At 45.2% G+C, this 13,919-nt stretch overlaps 2 protein-coding genes across 8 annotated transcripts; both read right to left on the bottom strand.

Moving 5' to 3' along the window:
• Window positions 1–571: 571 nt before the first annotated feature.
• Window positions 572–13,813, bottom strand: LOC309692424 (neuroepithelial cell-transforming gene 1 protein-like). 6 transcript variants are annotated; one of them, XM_082510892.1, is made up of 12 exons: window positions 13,454–13,813; window positions 5,960–6,147; window positions 5,737–5,845; window positions 3,515–3,652; window positions 3,285–3,392; window positions 3,023–3,187; window positions 2,756–2,818; window positions 2,359–2,532; window positions 2,002–2,259; window positions 1,746–1,916; window positions 1,415–1,601; window positions 572–1,328 (listed from the first exon to the last, which is right to left on the bottom strand). In XM_082510892.1, the coding sequence occupies exons 4-12, from the start codon at window positions 3,605–3,607 to the stop codon at window positions 898–900; spliced, it is 1,650 nt and encodes a 549-aa protein (XP_082367018.1). In that variant the 5' UTR covers window positions 3,608–3,652; window positions 5,737–5,845; window positions 5,960–6,147; window positions 13,454–13,813; the 3' UTR covers window positions 572–897. The 6 variants fall into 6 exon arrangements, with proteins under 6 accessions (XP_082367018.1, XP_082367017.1, XP_082367015.1 ...); XM_082510891.1 differs by lacking the exon at window positions 13,454–13,813 and having other exon boundaries at window positions 5,727–5,845; window positions 5,960–6,241; XM_082510889.1 differs by lacking the exon at window positions 13,454–13,813 and having other exon boundaries at window positions 5,960–6,241.
• On the bottom strand, window positions 7,327–11,582 carry LOC309692247 (neuroepithelial cell-transforming gene 1 protein-like). Of its 2 annotated transcripts, none has more exons than XM_082510558.1 (9): window positions 10,261–11,582; window positions 10,031–10,138; window positions 9,769–9,933; window positions 9,502–9,564; window positions 9,105–9,278; window positions 8,748–9,005; window positions 8,492–8,662; window positions 8,161–8,347; window positions 7,327–8,083 (listed from the first exon to the last, which is right to left on the bottom strand). In XM_082510558.1, exons 1-9 carry the CDS (start codon window positions 10,351–10,353, stop codon window positions 7,653–7,655), a joined length of 1,650 nt encoding a protein of 549 aa, XP_082366684.1. In that variant the 5' UTR covers window positions 10,354–11,582; the 3' UTR covers window positions 7,327–7,652. The 2 variants fall into 2 exon arrangements, with proteins under 2 accessions (XP_082366684.1, XP_082366685.1); XM_082510559.1 differs by having other exon boundaries at window positions 8,170–8,347.
• Window positions 13,814–13,919: the final 106 nt, after the last annotated feature.

The raw sequence follows: 13,919 nt of genomic DNA, 5'->3' as shown, positions 1-13,919 counted from the left end.
TGCCTTCAACAACTTTCATCGTCGCTCAGTCCCGTCCCTCGGGACAGTTGCATACATCATGCCGCCTCTTCAGGTGCAAGCGGCGTCCACAACTAAAGCTCCATGCAAGATCCTACACTGAAAAGTGATCCGCCTCATTCTCAGGAATCAGCTTTTTAAGAAACCAACGTGGCCCAGTTCAAAATTTTGTCTTAAACAAAACTCATCATCTCGTCTGCGATATGAGTTCATCACGGTTTTTTGCTGACATATCATCTGTTCTGGAATGAAATTAATGCCTCTGTAGTAAATAAAATAAAATAATGTCTGGCTTCTAGCATCTGTTATTTAAGGAATGTATAAAAATAAGACATCTTCTGCTCAGTCTAAAAACCCAACTATGACAGAAATCTGTTTGTGTGGTACACCTCACCTTTTTGGGGGTCGGCTTTTTGTCTTTCACTTTGACATCGGCAAATGTTCAAAAACCTGCCCTAACAGCTAAAACTCTGCTGCTTTACAATACCTAAAACAATACTAGGATAGATCTGAAAATATAAAGTGTATTATCCCCCAAAGAAAGGTCTAAAAGAATGTTTAAATATGAACTTTATAGTAAACAGGATCTGATGCACCAACTCTTTCTTCAAGAACTCAGCAAACTGGCCACACCGAGTGTGAACCGTGGGTTTACTTCTTGTCATGCTTCCCTTTTAGAGCTGAACCACGTGCACCCCCCTCCAGAATACTGTGTCTCTATGGGATGCACTTGGATGGAGGAGTAAGGTAAATAGCTGCCAAGGAGGACAGTAACAGAACACTGCTGTAATAACACGCAGACACTCATAAATGTGCTGTGCTGTTTTATGTACAGGAAAAACAAAGAGGTCCATCCACGTTCTCTACCAACGCTCCACCTCACACCATCGTCTCTTTTCTCTTCCCTAAAGAACACAGAGCCTTCTTGTCCTTTTTGGTTTTATGTGTCGTGGGTGAGGATGACGTCGATGACACGGACGTCGTGGACGATGGCGGGGAGCGAGGCGAAGGGGACGCAGTGGTGGGGCTGTTGCACAGTGAGGCGGGGGCCGACTGAGAGCCTGGCTGCGGGTAGTTCTCGTCTGCTTCCTCCATGTGGATGATGGCAGAAACGGAGGAAGGGCGGCGCTTGGAACGGACGCTGCCTGTAGACGGGCTGGGGCTGGAGGGCTCGCTCAGAGGCCGGTGGACGGCAATGGCACTACGGAGGCAGTTGAGCCACTGCTGCTTGTGGAAGACGTCGTTGACCTGCAGAGTGTGTGACTGTGCCTGGCTCGGGTCTTGGGAACGTACCCGGAAAATGTTCTTGGCTGCAGAGAAAGCAGAGAGCGTCATTAGGAACGGGGGCAAAGTGCTGCTCAGGCTACTAGCGGACACTTTCTGGGACGAGCCTTACCTTTGTCTGCATTGCTGAAGGCTCCTCTGAAAAAGCCGCCCATTCTGACATCGCCATCTTGCAGGTCCTCCAGCACCAGATCCTGCACTGCGATTGGCTGCCGGTACACCTGGAAGCACTGGCGCTCGTTCCTGGTGACGGGGCGGGTCAGGATCAGCAGGTCGGTGAACAGGAACACGTGCAGCTTCTGAAAGAATTTCCAGGAAAAACAGAAACTTTCAAACCAGAGCATCATCTGAGCACATAGCCCGCCTCATGTGGGACGGCAGCCTCGTGTTAACATGCAAAGAGAAGCACCGAAGGACGACTTGGAAGTGTGCGCTGTGCTCACCGTGCCGCTCTTGTTGCGCAGCTCCCCGTGACACAGAAGACTCTTGCACCGTTCGATGCGAGCGTCCCTCTGCCTGTCGTCCAGATACTCCAGCTTGTCGATGTAGTACTGGCACTCGGACTCCCCTTTCTTCTTGTTGATGTCAGACAAAACTCCCTGGATGACAGTGATCTGAACACACAAGCAGCCTAATTATTACATGGGAGAGGCACTATGATGGATCAGTGTGTTGAACCAGTTTGTCTCCTGGACTTACAGCTTCCTGCAGGCTGGCAGCATCGGGGTGTTCTGCTGGAGTGTGTCTCAGGATTTCCTTGAGCAGTAGGGGGTACTTGACCAGGCGGGATCTGGGAATGTCCAGGAAGCTCCACAGGTCCAGTTTCCGACTAAAAGGTGACTCGAGGCACCGCTGCAGGAAGTCCTGCACACGTGGGTCTTGCTTTTTCTGGTCCAGCAGCGCCTTGGCTGCCAGCTGGTTACTGCAGTAGTCTTTGTAGGCATTGAGCCTGGGCAGCTGCAAAGGAAGGAGGGACTCTTTATCTAACTGCTAATTCAAAATACGGTTTTACTAGCGTAAAAGCTTTTGATGGCTCAAAAAGTCAAAGACACTTACCCAGCTAATAACAATTTGCCCAATCTGGCCCACGGTCCTGTCTGGCCCCGTGGCTTTGGAGAGCTGCGCCAGAAGGTCCTCGTGCAGTGGGATGTAGGCATCCAAGTTGCCGAAAATGTGAGTAAGCTCCTCCTCCGACATGATGGACAGCTTCAGCATCGGGTCGTGGTACGCCTGTGGATGGAGCAAAGTGATCAGTAATATCTGGGCAGAGCTTTGGGAGCGGCTACTAAAAATATCTTGGTCAACAGTTTTAGGGGTACAAAAAAAAAGACAGAGGAACAATCCCTGTCTTTTTATAGCTCCTGGCTGCGCTGCATTCAAAGCCTGCCAGACTGATTTAATCTGTTTGCTTTATATGTACTCCCGCTGCTTCAGAGCTTTTAAAATGACAAACCTTGCATGCAAGCTGCAGGTCCTCAATCAGATGCTGTTCTCCACGAAACAGCTCAAATATGGCCTGAGGAATGGGAGAAGGCACAGACAGATGTTTTTTTAGTAAACATGTAAATCAGGTTGTCATTACATCGTAGCCTAAACCATAGTGAGCTTAGCCAAGATGGCTGAATGGCTTCTAGTCCAATTTAAACCATTTGACACAAAGACATGTGAACTAGTCTAGCAAGCATGTAGAATTCATCCCTGCCTGGACTCCTGGACTCACCTCTTGCCGCTTGATCTCTTTGGTGGAGAAAGTTCCTTTCTGGTGGATGTCTAATGTCTCGGACCATAAGGTGCTGTTCCTCCTTTTAGGTGGTGTGGGGGCCGCTGCCTTGCTGCAAGGCTTCTGGGGCATGCCTGGCAACTTGCCATCGCCCCAGAAAGAGGCCTTCAGAAAGAAAGAACACCACATGTCAGACATGTTGAAAGGGATGTCCCTGTCCCCCCAATGCGCTGTGTTTCCATTGGATGCCGTGAGCGCTTACCTTGATGGTTTGGGCGAAGCGCCGGAAGACCCCATTCTTTACCGGAGAAATGAGGTTGGCTAGCGACGTCACCCTGCCGAGAGAACGGACGTGCTTGTTGCTGGGTTCCTGCAGAAGGAGGCAAAAACAGAAGGGGAGGTTAGTCGTGCAGTTATTCTATCATAACACTATGACTTCATTTCCAGCAGCTCTGGTCAAACATTTACAGAGTAAAGTTTCAGCCATCTCACCTCTAACTCCTTGTTGGACTGGTTCTGGCAGTCTGTCACTTGCAGAGTCCGTTTGATAGGCACCAAGCTACCCACTTCATCGTAAGCCACCATATCTTTCAGTAGAAACACAGTATCCTTTTAATCCTCACGAGTTGGCTTCAAGTAATCCACACCAGAGAGAAAAAAGGTGGCAGAAAATCAAGAGTTATAAGCACGTAAAAAGACGGAACAGATACACCTTCCCCCTGTTTGGCTTTTTCTGGCATGGGGCTCCCTCATCACTCTGCCTCACACTGACAAACCATTTGTTACATTCTTCTACATTTAGTTCAGATTTCTGATTTTACTTTTAAATCCAAAGTTAACTGAATAGTAGAAAATATGTCCAAGAGAGACACGATCTGTGCAGCAGGGCTCATTAATTACACTGTTCTGCACATACATTAGCTGAATAACTGATGGATACTCTGAGGCATTGTTTCTTTTTACCAAATTCATCAGGATAAGGGCCAGAGGCAGGAAACAGGTTGATTTTTTCATCTTGTCCCATCAGTCTTGAGCTCCTTACCTTCAGTCGTCTACAGGACAGAGGCTCTTATCATGTGAAGACAGTTTGGTGAAGGGCTGAAAGACTAAAACAGTAACTTACTATGATAAAGATTTATGATTCTACTGCACAGAGAGAGAATGACAGTAAAAAGATAAAACATTGGTATCCATGTTATTTTAAATATCAACCATTGCTCCTAACTGACAGAAACCATGACAACCAACACAGTTCTCAGTGCTAATGGAAACATTAACCCTTTAAGACTTACCATAGAACCAAGTCTGCCAGAGCTTATATTCTATTTTTACATGCTGTGGAGCCATTTTTGGGAGCATTTCAAGTTGCTATACATCAAAACAACCATTATAGCCCAGATTTTAATAATATGTCTGCATTAAGTGAATAATAATTACATAAATTGCAAAAAAGTGCAATAAACTCCCAAAAATTTGAAAATCGTTTTTGCTTTTTTAACATATATTTCTAGTTAGAGAAATTTAAGAGGCTTATCCCTCAAAACTGTAAATACAAAAAAGTTGCACAAAATAGTTTCCCACCACAGGAAATTTATTTTGAGTGTCTTCATAGTTTTATTTTTGAAATACACCAATTTTTATATACTGCAGGAAAAACGAAAATAAATACTATACTGAAAGTTTGCAAAAAAGCAGCATATGCATCAAAAGAAACTATTTCCAGCAGTGCAGTATGAGTCCTAAGCATCCCAGAAACGACACCGAAAGTCATAAAGTCAAAGATAACTTTTAAAAACACCAGTATAAGCTCATGAGGCCCTGATGGTAAAAAAAAACAAAAACTACATTTCCGCGAAAATGACATCACTTCTTTTATTTTATCTATTTTATTTTCAAAAACAGCAACTTTTGTGGAGCTCACCTTCCACTACTTCATTGCACTGAGGAGAGACTGTAGCATTCGACTGTGGATCCTCTGAGTCTCCTTAATGTCTTCCAGGAGGGTTAGAACACGTACAAACATGCTGGTATTGGTGGCTTGTACAAGTTGTCTTGGAACTGGTTGTGAAACCACAGGTGAAGGAGTTGAGGGTGGTGGTGCTGGAGCCAATCCCAGCTGTCATAGGGCGAGAGGCGGGGTACACCCTGGACAGGTCGCCAGTCTGTCGCAGGGCTAACACACAAGGACAGACAACCATTCATACTCACATTCACACCTAGTGGCAATTTGGATTATCCAATTAACCTATCCCCACAAGCTGCATGTCTTTGGACAGTGGGAGGAAGCCGGAGTACCCGGAGGGAACCCACGCAGACACGGGGAGAACATGCAAACTCCACACAGAAAGACCCCGGCATGATGGTGGAATTGAACTCAGGACCTTCTTGCTGTGCGGCAACAGTGCTAACCACCGTGCCACCGTGCTGCCCTGGATCACTGGCCTTAAAATGAAAAAAAATATTAAAAAACCCCACAAACAATTTAGTTACTGGTTAGTCCTACAAACTAAAAACATTAATGTACAGTCCGGCATCAAAAGGAGTCTAAAACTGATTTTTAAAAGTCAAAAAGTTACAAAGTGCTATTTTAAGATCATATCTAAATCTGGTGAGCAGCAATGGTCTGCTAAAGATACTGTCAGCTTGTTTTTGTTTTTCCTATAATCACCACAATAAATTGTTGCTTTTAAGGCGTTTTTAAGACACATAATTACCTCCTTTTCCGCTTCCCTTTTCCCAATCTGCTTCCAGAATCTGACTCAGTCTGCAGATCAGAGGTTGCTTCAGACCTCCGCAGTTTCACCCTGGGATTTTCATAGTTTTCTGTAAATTTTTGACATACATCAACAAAATGTTGTTAGTGAAATTACAGGGAAATTTTTTGTTCTGTCTTTAATGACAGAATATTTGGTAGCAATAAACAAAAATGCTTCTTACCAGCTTTCCCCAAGATGCGAACTCTGTACTGTGACCAGTTTGCATCTGGAGTAACTCCATCCTTATTGATATTGACTCTCCCTGGTGGCCAGAAACAAGAATCTTCCGCTGGTCCTGTAAACCACTTGCAAGGAATTATGGATGCACCTCCACCATCCAGAAAATCAACAACTGCAAATGGTAGCATGCTGGTGAGAAAGCAAAAAGAAGCCAACTAGTACAGCAGTGGCAATGCCACATATCCAGACTTCAGTGGCAAAAGCACCATTTTCTGTTTTAATTCATCAAGTAATACAAGATTCATTTGTTTAGACAGATTTGAAACAAAGTAAATTCCAAGGCATGTTGAGTCCAATGGATAGCTGAAAAAGGCATTACAGTTTTCAAAGACCTGACACAGTGCTTTGACAACTTGGCAATCCTGTAAAATGTTTGCCACAATAAGAATTGTTCCCCCTACATTGAAACAGTTATCTCCCATGGAGCAAGAAACACATGTCTGTCCATCAGTGTATTTTCTGTACTGCTTAAAAGTTCCAAGATCACTTGTTATTGGTCCAGACTTATGAAGCCGTTTAAGAGGAGAGGGAACAGACATCCTCTCTTTTCTTCTGAATACTTTGCGTCTCATAGACGCGCTTGACAATTTGTTCCACAGGTTTATGAGGCCTCCGCACAATCTTTTTCAGTTTACCCAGAAAGGTTTCAAATGGGAAGCAGGAAATACTGTTGATGGGAGTTACACATGTCACACTGAGCGTTTCACTTCCTAAACGTTTTCGTCTTCGTTCTCTTCTGCCTTCAACAACTTTCATCGTCGCTCAGTCCCGTCCCTCGGGACAGTTGCATACATCATGCCGCCTCTTCAGGTGCAAGCGGCGTCCACAACTAAAGCTCCATGCAAGGTCCTACACTGAAAAGTGATCCGCCTCATTCTCAGGAATCAGCTTTTTAAGAAACCAACGTGGCTCAGTTCAAAATTTTGTCTTAAACAAAACTCATCATCTCGTCTGCGATATGAGTTCATCACGGTTTTTTGCTGACATATCATCTGTTCTGGAATGAAATTAATGCCTCTGTAGTAAATAAAATAAAATAATATCTGGCTTCTAGCATCTGTTATTTAAGGAATGTATAAAAATAAGACATCTTCTGCTCAGTCTAAAAACCCAACTATGACAGAAATCTGTTTGTGTGGTACACCTCACCTTTTTAGGGGTCGGCTTTTTGTCTTTCACCTTGACATCGGCAAATGTTCAAAAACCTGCCCTAACAGCTAAAACTCTGCTGCTTTACAATACCTAAAACAATACTAGGATAGATCTGAAAATATAAAGTGTATTATCCCCCAAAGAAAGGTCTAAAAGAATGTTTAAATATGAACTTTATAGTAAACAGGATCTGATGCACCAACTCTTTCTTCAAGAACTCAGCAAACTGGCCACACCGAGTGTGAACCGTGGGTTTACTTCTTGTCATGCTTCCCTTTTAGAGCTGAACCACGTGCACCCCCCTCCAGAATACTGTGTCTCTATGGGATGCACTTGGATGGAGGAGTAAGGTAAATAGCTGCCAAGGAGGACAGTAACAGAACACTGCTGTAATAACACGCAGACACTCATAAATGTGCTGTGCTGTTTTATGTACAGGAAAAACAAAGAGGTCCATCCACGTTCTCTACCAACGCTCCACCTCACACCATCGTCTCTTTTCTCTTCCCTAAAGAACACAGAGCCTTCTTGTCCTTTTTGGTTTTATGTGTCGTGGGTGAGGATGACGTCGATGACACGGACGTCGTGGACGATGGCGGGGAGCGAGGCGAAGGGGACGCAGTGGTGGGGCTGTTGCACAGTGAGGCGGGGGCCGACTGAGAGCCTGGCTGCGGGTAGTTCTCGTCTGCTTCCTCCATGTGGATGATGGCAGAAACGGAGGAAGGGCGGCGCTTGGAACGGACGCTGCCTGTAGGCGGGCTGGGGCTGGAGGGCTCGCTCAGAGGCCGGTGGACGGCAATGGCACTACGGAGGCAGTTGAGCCACTGCTGCTTGTGGAAGACGTCGTTGACCTGCAGAGTGTGTGACTGTGCCTGGCTCGGGTCTTGGGAACGTACCCGGAAAATGTTCTTGGCTGCAGAGAAAGCAGAGAGCGTCATTAGGAACGGGGGCAAAGTGCTGCTCAGGCTACTAGCGGACACTTTCTGGGACGAGCCTTACCTTTGCTGAAGGCTCCTCTGAAAAAGCCGCCCATTCTGACATCGCCATCTTGCAGGTCCTCCAGCACCAGATCCTGCACTGCGATTGGCTGCCGGTACACCTGGAAGCACTGGCGCTCGTTCCTGGTGACGGGGCGGGTCAGGATCAGCAGGTCGGTGAACAGGAACACGTGCAGCTTCTGAAAGAATTTCCAGGAAAAACAGAAACTTTCAAACCAGAGCATCATCTGAGCACATAGCCCGCCTCATGTGGGACGGCAGCCTCGTGTTAACATGCAAAGAGAAGCACCGAAGGACAACTTGGAAGTGTGCGCTGTGCTCACCGTGCCGCTCTTGTTGCGCAGCTCCCCGTGACACAGAAGACTCTTGCACCGTTCGATGCGAGCGTCCCTCTGCCTGTCGTCCAGATACTCCAGCTTGTCGATGTAGTACTGGCACTCGGACTCCCCTTTCTTCTTGTTGATGTCAGACAAAACTCCCTGGATGACAGTGATCTGAACACACAAGCAGCCTAATTATTACATGGGAGAGGCACTATGATGGATCAGTGTGTTGAACCAGTTTGTCTCCTGGACTTACAGCTTCCTGCAGGCTGGCAGCATCGGGGTGTTCTGCTGGAGTGTGTCTCAGGATTTCCTTGAGCAGTAGGGGGTACTTGACCAGGCGGGATCTGGGAATGTCCAGGAAGCTCCACAGGTCCAGTTTCCGACTAAAAGGTGACTCGAGGCACCGCTGCAGGAAGTCCTGCACACGTGGGTCTTGCTTTTTCTGGTCCAGCAGCGCCTTGGCTGCCAGCTGGTTACTGCAGTAGTCTTTGTAGGCATTGAGCCTGGGCAGCTGCAAAGGAAGGAGGGACTCTTTATCTAACTGCTAATTCAAAATACGGTTTTACTAGCGTAAAAGTTTTTGATGGCTCAAAAAGTCAAAGACACTTACCCAGCTAATAACAATTTGCCCAATCTGGCCCACGGTCCTGTCTGGCCCCGTGGCTTTGGAGAGCTGCGCCAGAAGGTCCTCGTGCAGTGGGATGTAGGCATCCAAGTTGCCGAAAATGTGAGTAAGCTCCTCCTCCGACATGATGGACAGCTTCAGCATCGGGTCGTGGTACGCCTGTGGATGGAGCAAAGTGATCAGTAATATCTGGGCAGAGCTTTGGGAGCGGCTACTAAAAATATCTTGGTCAACAGTTTTAGGGGTACAAAAAAAAAGACAGAGGAACAATCCCTGTCTTTTTATAGCTCCTGGCTGTGCTACATTCAAAGCCTGCCAGACTGATTTAATCTGTTTGCTTTATATGTACTCCCGCTGCCTCAGAGCTTTTAAAATGACAAACCTTGCATGCAAGCTGCAGGTCCTCAATCAGATGCTGTTCTCCACGAAACAGCTCAAATATGGCCTGAGGAATGGGAGAAGGCACAGACAGATGTTTTTTTGGTAAACATGTAAATCAGGTTGTCATTACATCGTAGCCTAAACCATAGTGAGCTTAGCCAAGATGGCTGAATGGCTTCTAGTCCAATTTAAACCATTTGACACAAAGACATGTGAACTAGTCTAGCAAGCATGTAGAATTCATCCCTGCCTGGACTCCTGGACTCACCTCTTGCCGCTTGATCTCTTTGGTGGAGAAAGTTCCTTTCTGGTGGATGTCTAATGTCTCGGACCATAAGGTGCTGTTCCTCCTTTTAGGTGGTGTGGGGGCCGCTGCCTTGCTGCAAGGCTTCTGGGGCATGCCTGGCAACTTGCCATCGCCCCAGAAAGAGGCCTTCAGAAAGAAAGAACACCACATGTCAGACATGTTGAAAGGGATGTCCCTGTCCCCCCAATGCGCTGTGTTTCCATTGGATGCCGTGAGCGCTTACCTTGATGGTTTGGGCGAAGCGCCGGAAGACCCCATTCTTTACCGGAGAAATGAGGTTGGCTAGCGACGTCACCCTGCCGAGAGAACGGACGTGCTTGTTGCTGGGTTCCTGCAGAAGGAGGCAAAAACAGAAGGGGAGGTTAGTCGTGCAGTTATTCTATCATAACACTATGACTTCATTTCCAGCAGCTCTGGTCAAACATTTACAGAGTAAAGTTTCAGCCATCTCACCTCTAACTCCTTGTTGGACTGGTTCTGGCAGTCTGTCACTTGCAGAGTCCGTTTGATAGGCACCAAGCTACCCACTTCATCGTAAGCCACCATATCTTTCAGTAGAAACACAGTATCCTTTTAATCCTCACGAGTTGGCTTCAAGTAATCCACACCAGAGAGAAAAAAGGTGGCAGAAAATCAAGAGTTATAAGCACGTAAAAAGACGGAACAGATACACCTTCCCCCTGTTTGGCTTTTTCTGGCATGGGGCTCCCTCATCACTCTGCCTCACACTGACAAACCATTTGTTACATTCTTCTACATTTAGTTCAGATTTCTGATTTTACTTTTAAATCCAAAGTTAACTGAATAGTAGAAAATATGTCCAAGAGAGACACGATCTGTGCAGCAGGGCTCATTAATTACACTGTTCTGCACATACATTAGCTGAATAACTGATGGATACTCTGAGGCATTGTTTCTTTTTACCAAATTCATCAGGATAAGGGCCAGAGGCAGGAAACAGGTTGATTTTTTCATCTTGTCCCATCAGTCTTGAGCTCCTTACCTTCAGTCGTCTACAGGACAGAGGCTCTTATCATGTGAAGACAGTTTGGTGAAGGGCTGAAAGACTAAAACAGTAACTTACTATGATAAAGATTTATGATTCTACTGCACAGCGAGAGAATGACAGTAAAAAGATAAAACATTGGTATCCATGTTATTTTAAATATCAACCATTGCTCCTAACTGACAGAAACCATGACAACCAACACAGTTCTCAGTGCTAATGGAAACATTAACCCTTTAAGACTTACCTTAGAACCAAGTCCGCCAGAGCTTATATTCTATTTTTACATGCTGTGGAGCCATTTTTGGGAGCATTTCAAGTTGCTATACATCAATACAACCATTATAGCCCAGATTTTAATAATATGTCTGCATTAAGTGCATAGTAATTACATAAATTGCAAAAAAGTGCAATAAACTCCCAAAAATTTGAAAATCGTTTTTGCTTTTTTAACATATATTTCTAGTTAGAGAAATTTAAGAGGCTTATCCCTCAAAACTGTAAATACAAAAAAGTTGCACAAAATAGTTTCCCACCACAGGAAATTTATTTTGAGTGTCTTCATAGTTTTATTTTTGAAATACACCAATTTTTATATACTGCAGGAAAAACGAAAATAAATACTATACTGAAAGTTTGCAAAAAAGCAGCATATGCATCAAAATAAACTATTTCCAGCAGTGCAATATGAGTCCTAAGCATCCCAGAAACGACACCGAAAGTCATAAAGTCAAAGATAACTTTTAAAAACACCAGTATAAGCTCATGAGGCCCTGATGGTAAAAAAAAAAAAAAAAAACTACATTTCCGCGAAAATGACATCACTTCTTTTATTTTATCTATTTTATTATCAAAAACAGCAACTTTTGTGGAGCTCACCTTCCACTACTTCATTGCACTGAGGAGAGACTGTAGCATTCGACTGTGGATCCTCTGAGTCTCCTTAATGTCTTCCAGGAGGGTTAGAACACGTACAAACATGCTGGTATTGGTGGCTTGTACAAGTTGTCTTGGAACTGGTTGTGAAACCACAGGTGAAGGAGTTGAGGGTGGTGGTAGCTGAACAAATGGATGAGTGACGTTCTGGTGGGGAGTTTCACTTGAATGTCTATTCTCAGTTGCTGATGGTGATGAGGTCTCTGGCTGTTCTGCAGCGTTGTCCCAATCCTCATCCGAGCTTAACTGGATCATCCATCCATCCATCCATTCATTCGCTTCCGCTTATCCTTTTCAGGGTCGCGGGGGGTGCTGGAGCCAATCCCTGCTGTCATAGGGCGAGAGGCGGGGTACACCCTGGACAGGTCGCCAGTCTGTCGCAGGGCTAACACACAAGGACAGACAACCATTCATACTCACATTCACACCTAGTGGCAATTTGGATTATCCAATTAACCTATCCCCACAAGCTGCATGTCTTTGGACAGTGGGAGGAAGCCGGAGTACCCGGAGGGAACCCACGCAGACACGGGGAGAGCATGCAAACGCCACACAGAAAGACCCCGGCATGATGGTGGAATTGAACTCAGGACCTTCTTGCTGTGCGGCAACAGTGCTAACCACCGTGCCACCGTGCTGCCCTGGATCACTGGCCTTAAAATGAAAAAAATATTAAAAAACCCCACAAACAATTTAGTTACTGGTTAGTCCTACAAACTAAAAACATTAATGTACAGTCCGGCATCAAAAGGAGTCTAAAACTGATTTTTAAAAGTCAAAAAGTTACAAAGTGCTATTTTAAGATCATATCTAAATCTGGTGAGCAGCAATGGTCTGCTAAAGATACTGTCAGCTTGTTTTTGTTTTTCTTATAATCACCACAATAAATTGTTGCTTTTAAGGCGTTTTTAAGACACATAATAAGCTGGAATAAGCTCACAGATCAACATAGCAAAGCCCTCTCTACACCAAAGCATATTACATCTGCTAGTGTGGACACTGTACAGATTAAACATGGCAAGTTCAAAAGGAAAATAAATAAACCTCTAACGAACATTCAAAATTGCAGAAACTGTGGCGGTTCGCTTCCAGCCAAAAGGGAGCAATGTCCTGCTTTCGGACAACAGTGTCACGTCTGCAAAAAATATAATCATTACAAAAAACAATGCAGATCAGCAAAACCACATCACAGAGGCAAGCAAGTGAACCAAATTTCAGAGGATGCTGACCCAGACAGTGATGGGACATTTTGCATTGAGCACCTAACAATGGAGGGTGAGAACAATCACAACAAAGAAGGATACTGCACAGTCAAAGTTTTTGATAAGGCTCTCAAACTAAAAGTAGACACTGGGGCAAAATGTAACGTAATCTCACTAGACACTTACAGAAAGATCGGCAACAACGAAACCCTACTCAAGTCACAAAAACAGGTAAATCTTGTTGCTTTCGGAGGCACGAAGATCAAGACCACAGGCACAGTTACTCTCAAGTGTAAGCTAGCTGGACAGTTATATGACCTGCAATTCCAAGTTGTAAAACACGATGTGCAACCCATCATCGGATTAAAGGACAGCGTGCGAATGAAACTGGTTAGTTTCAGCAAGGAAGTCTACCAGGTTGACACAGATCAGGATGAGACACTGGCGCAGAAAGTGTTTCATGAATACACAGACCTGTTTAAAGATGAAGTCAGTAACTTACCTATAACTTACTCAATGAAACTCACTCCAAACGTGTCACCTGTCGTCAACCCTCCAAGACGCGTTCCTGTTCCTATGCAGAAAAGAGTTAAAGAGGAACTTCAAAGAATGCAGGCCCTGGGAGTAATTGAACCAGTGGAGGAGCCCACGGAATGGGTATCTAACATGGTCGCAACACACAAAAAGAATACAGATGATGTTCGTATCTGCATTGATCCAAGGGATCTGAACAAGGCACTAATGCGACCTCACCATCCCATGCGAACTGTGGAGGAAGTAGCTGCTCAGATGTCGGGAGCAACCATCTTCTCAGTTCTGGATGCAAAGAGCTCCTTCTGGCAAATCAAACTAGATCCTGCCTCATCTCTTCTCACTACGTTTGCAACGCCTTTCGGCAGATTCAAATTCCTGAGGATGCCCTTTGGCATCAACACCGCTTCTGAAGTCTTCCAGAGAGCCATGGAACA

Source organism: Aulonocara stuartgranti (assembly GCF_965226115.1).
Source record: "Aulonocara stuartgranti genome assembly, chromosome: 17".
In the NCBI taxonomy this organism is placed as follows: Eukaryota; Metazoa; Chordata; class Actinopteri; order Cichliformes; family Cichlidae; genus Aulonocara; species Aulonocara stuartgranti.
The sequence above is the reverse complement of the archived record's forward strand: the minus strand, read 5'-3'. Positions and strand labels throughout refer to the sequence as shown.

What these genes read in the sequence shown, in the direction of transcription:
- LOC309692424 (XM_082510892.1), bottom strand. Translation starts at nt 3,607, where the DNA reads ATGGTGGCTTACGATGAAGTGGGTAGCTTGGTGCCTATCAAACGGACT. An exon ending in GGCAAATTGTTATTAGCTGG is followed by an intron (nt 2,260 to 2,358) that starts GTAAGTGTCTTT and finishes CTTCCTTTGCAG; the next exon opens with CTGCCCAGGCTCAATGCCTA. An exon ending in CTTCAGCAATGCAGACAAAG is followed by an intron (nt 1,329 to 1,414) that starts GTAAGGCTCGTC and finishes CTTTCTCTGCAG; the next exon opens with CCAAGAACATTTTCCGGGTA.
- LOC309692247 (XM_082510558.1), bottom strand. Translation starts at nt 10,353, where the DNA reads ATGGTGGCTTACGATGAAGTGGGTAGCTTGGTGCCTATCAAACGGACT. An exon ending in GGCAAATTGTTATTAGCTGG is followed by an intron (nt 9,006 to 9,104) that starts GTAAGTGTCTTT and finishes CTTCCTTTGCAG; the next exon opens with CTGCCCAGGCTCAATGCCTA. An exon ending in CTTCAGCAAAGGTAAGGCTC is followed by an intron (nt 8,084 to 8,160) that starts GTCCCAGAAAGT and finishes CTTTCTCTGCAG; the next exon opens with CCAAGAACATTTTCCGGGTA.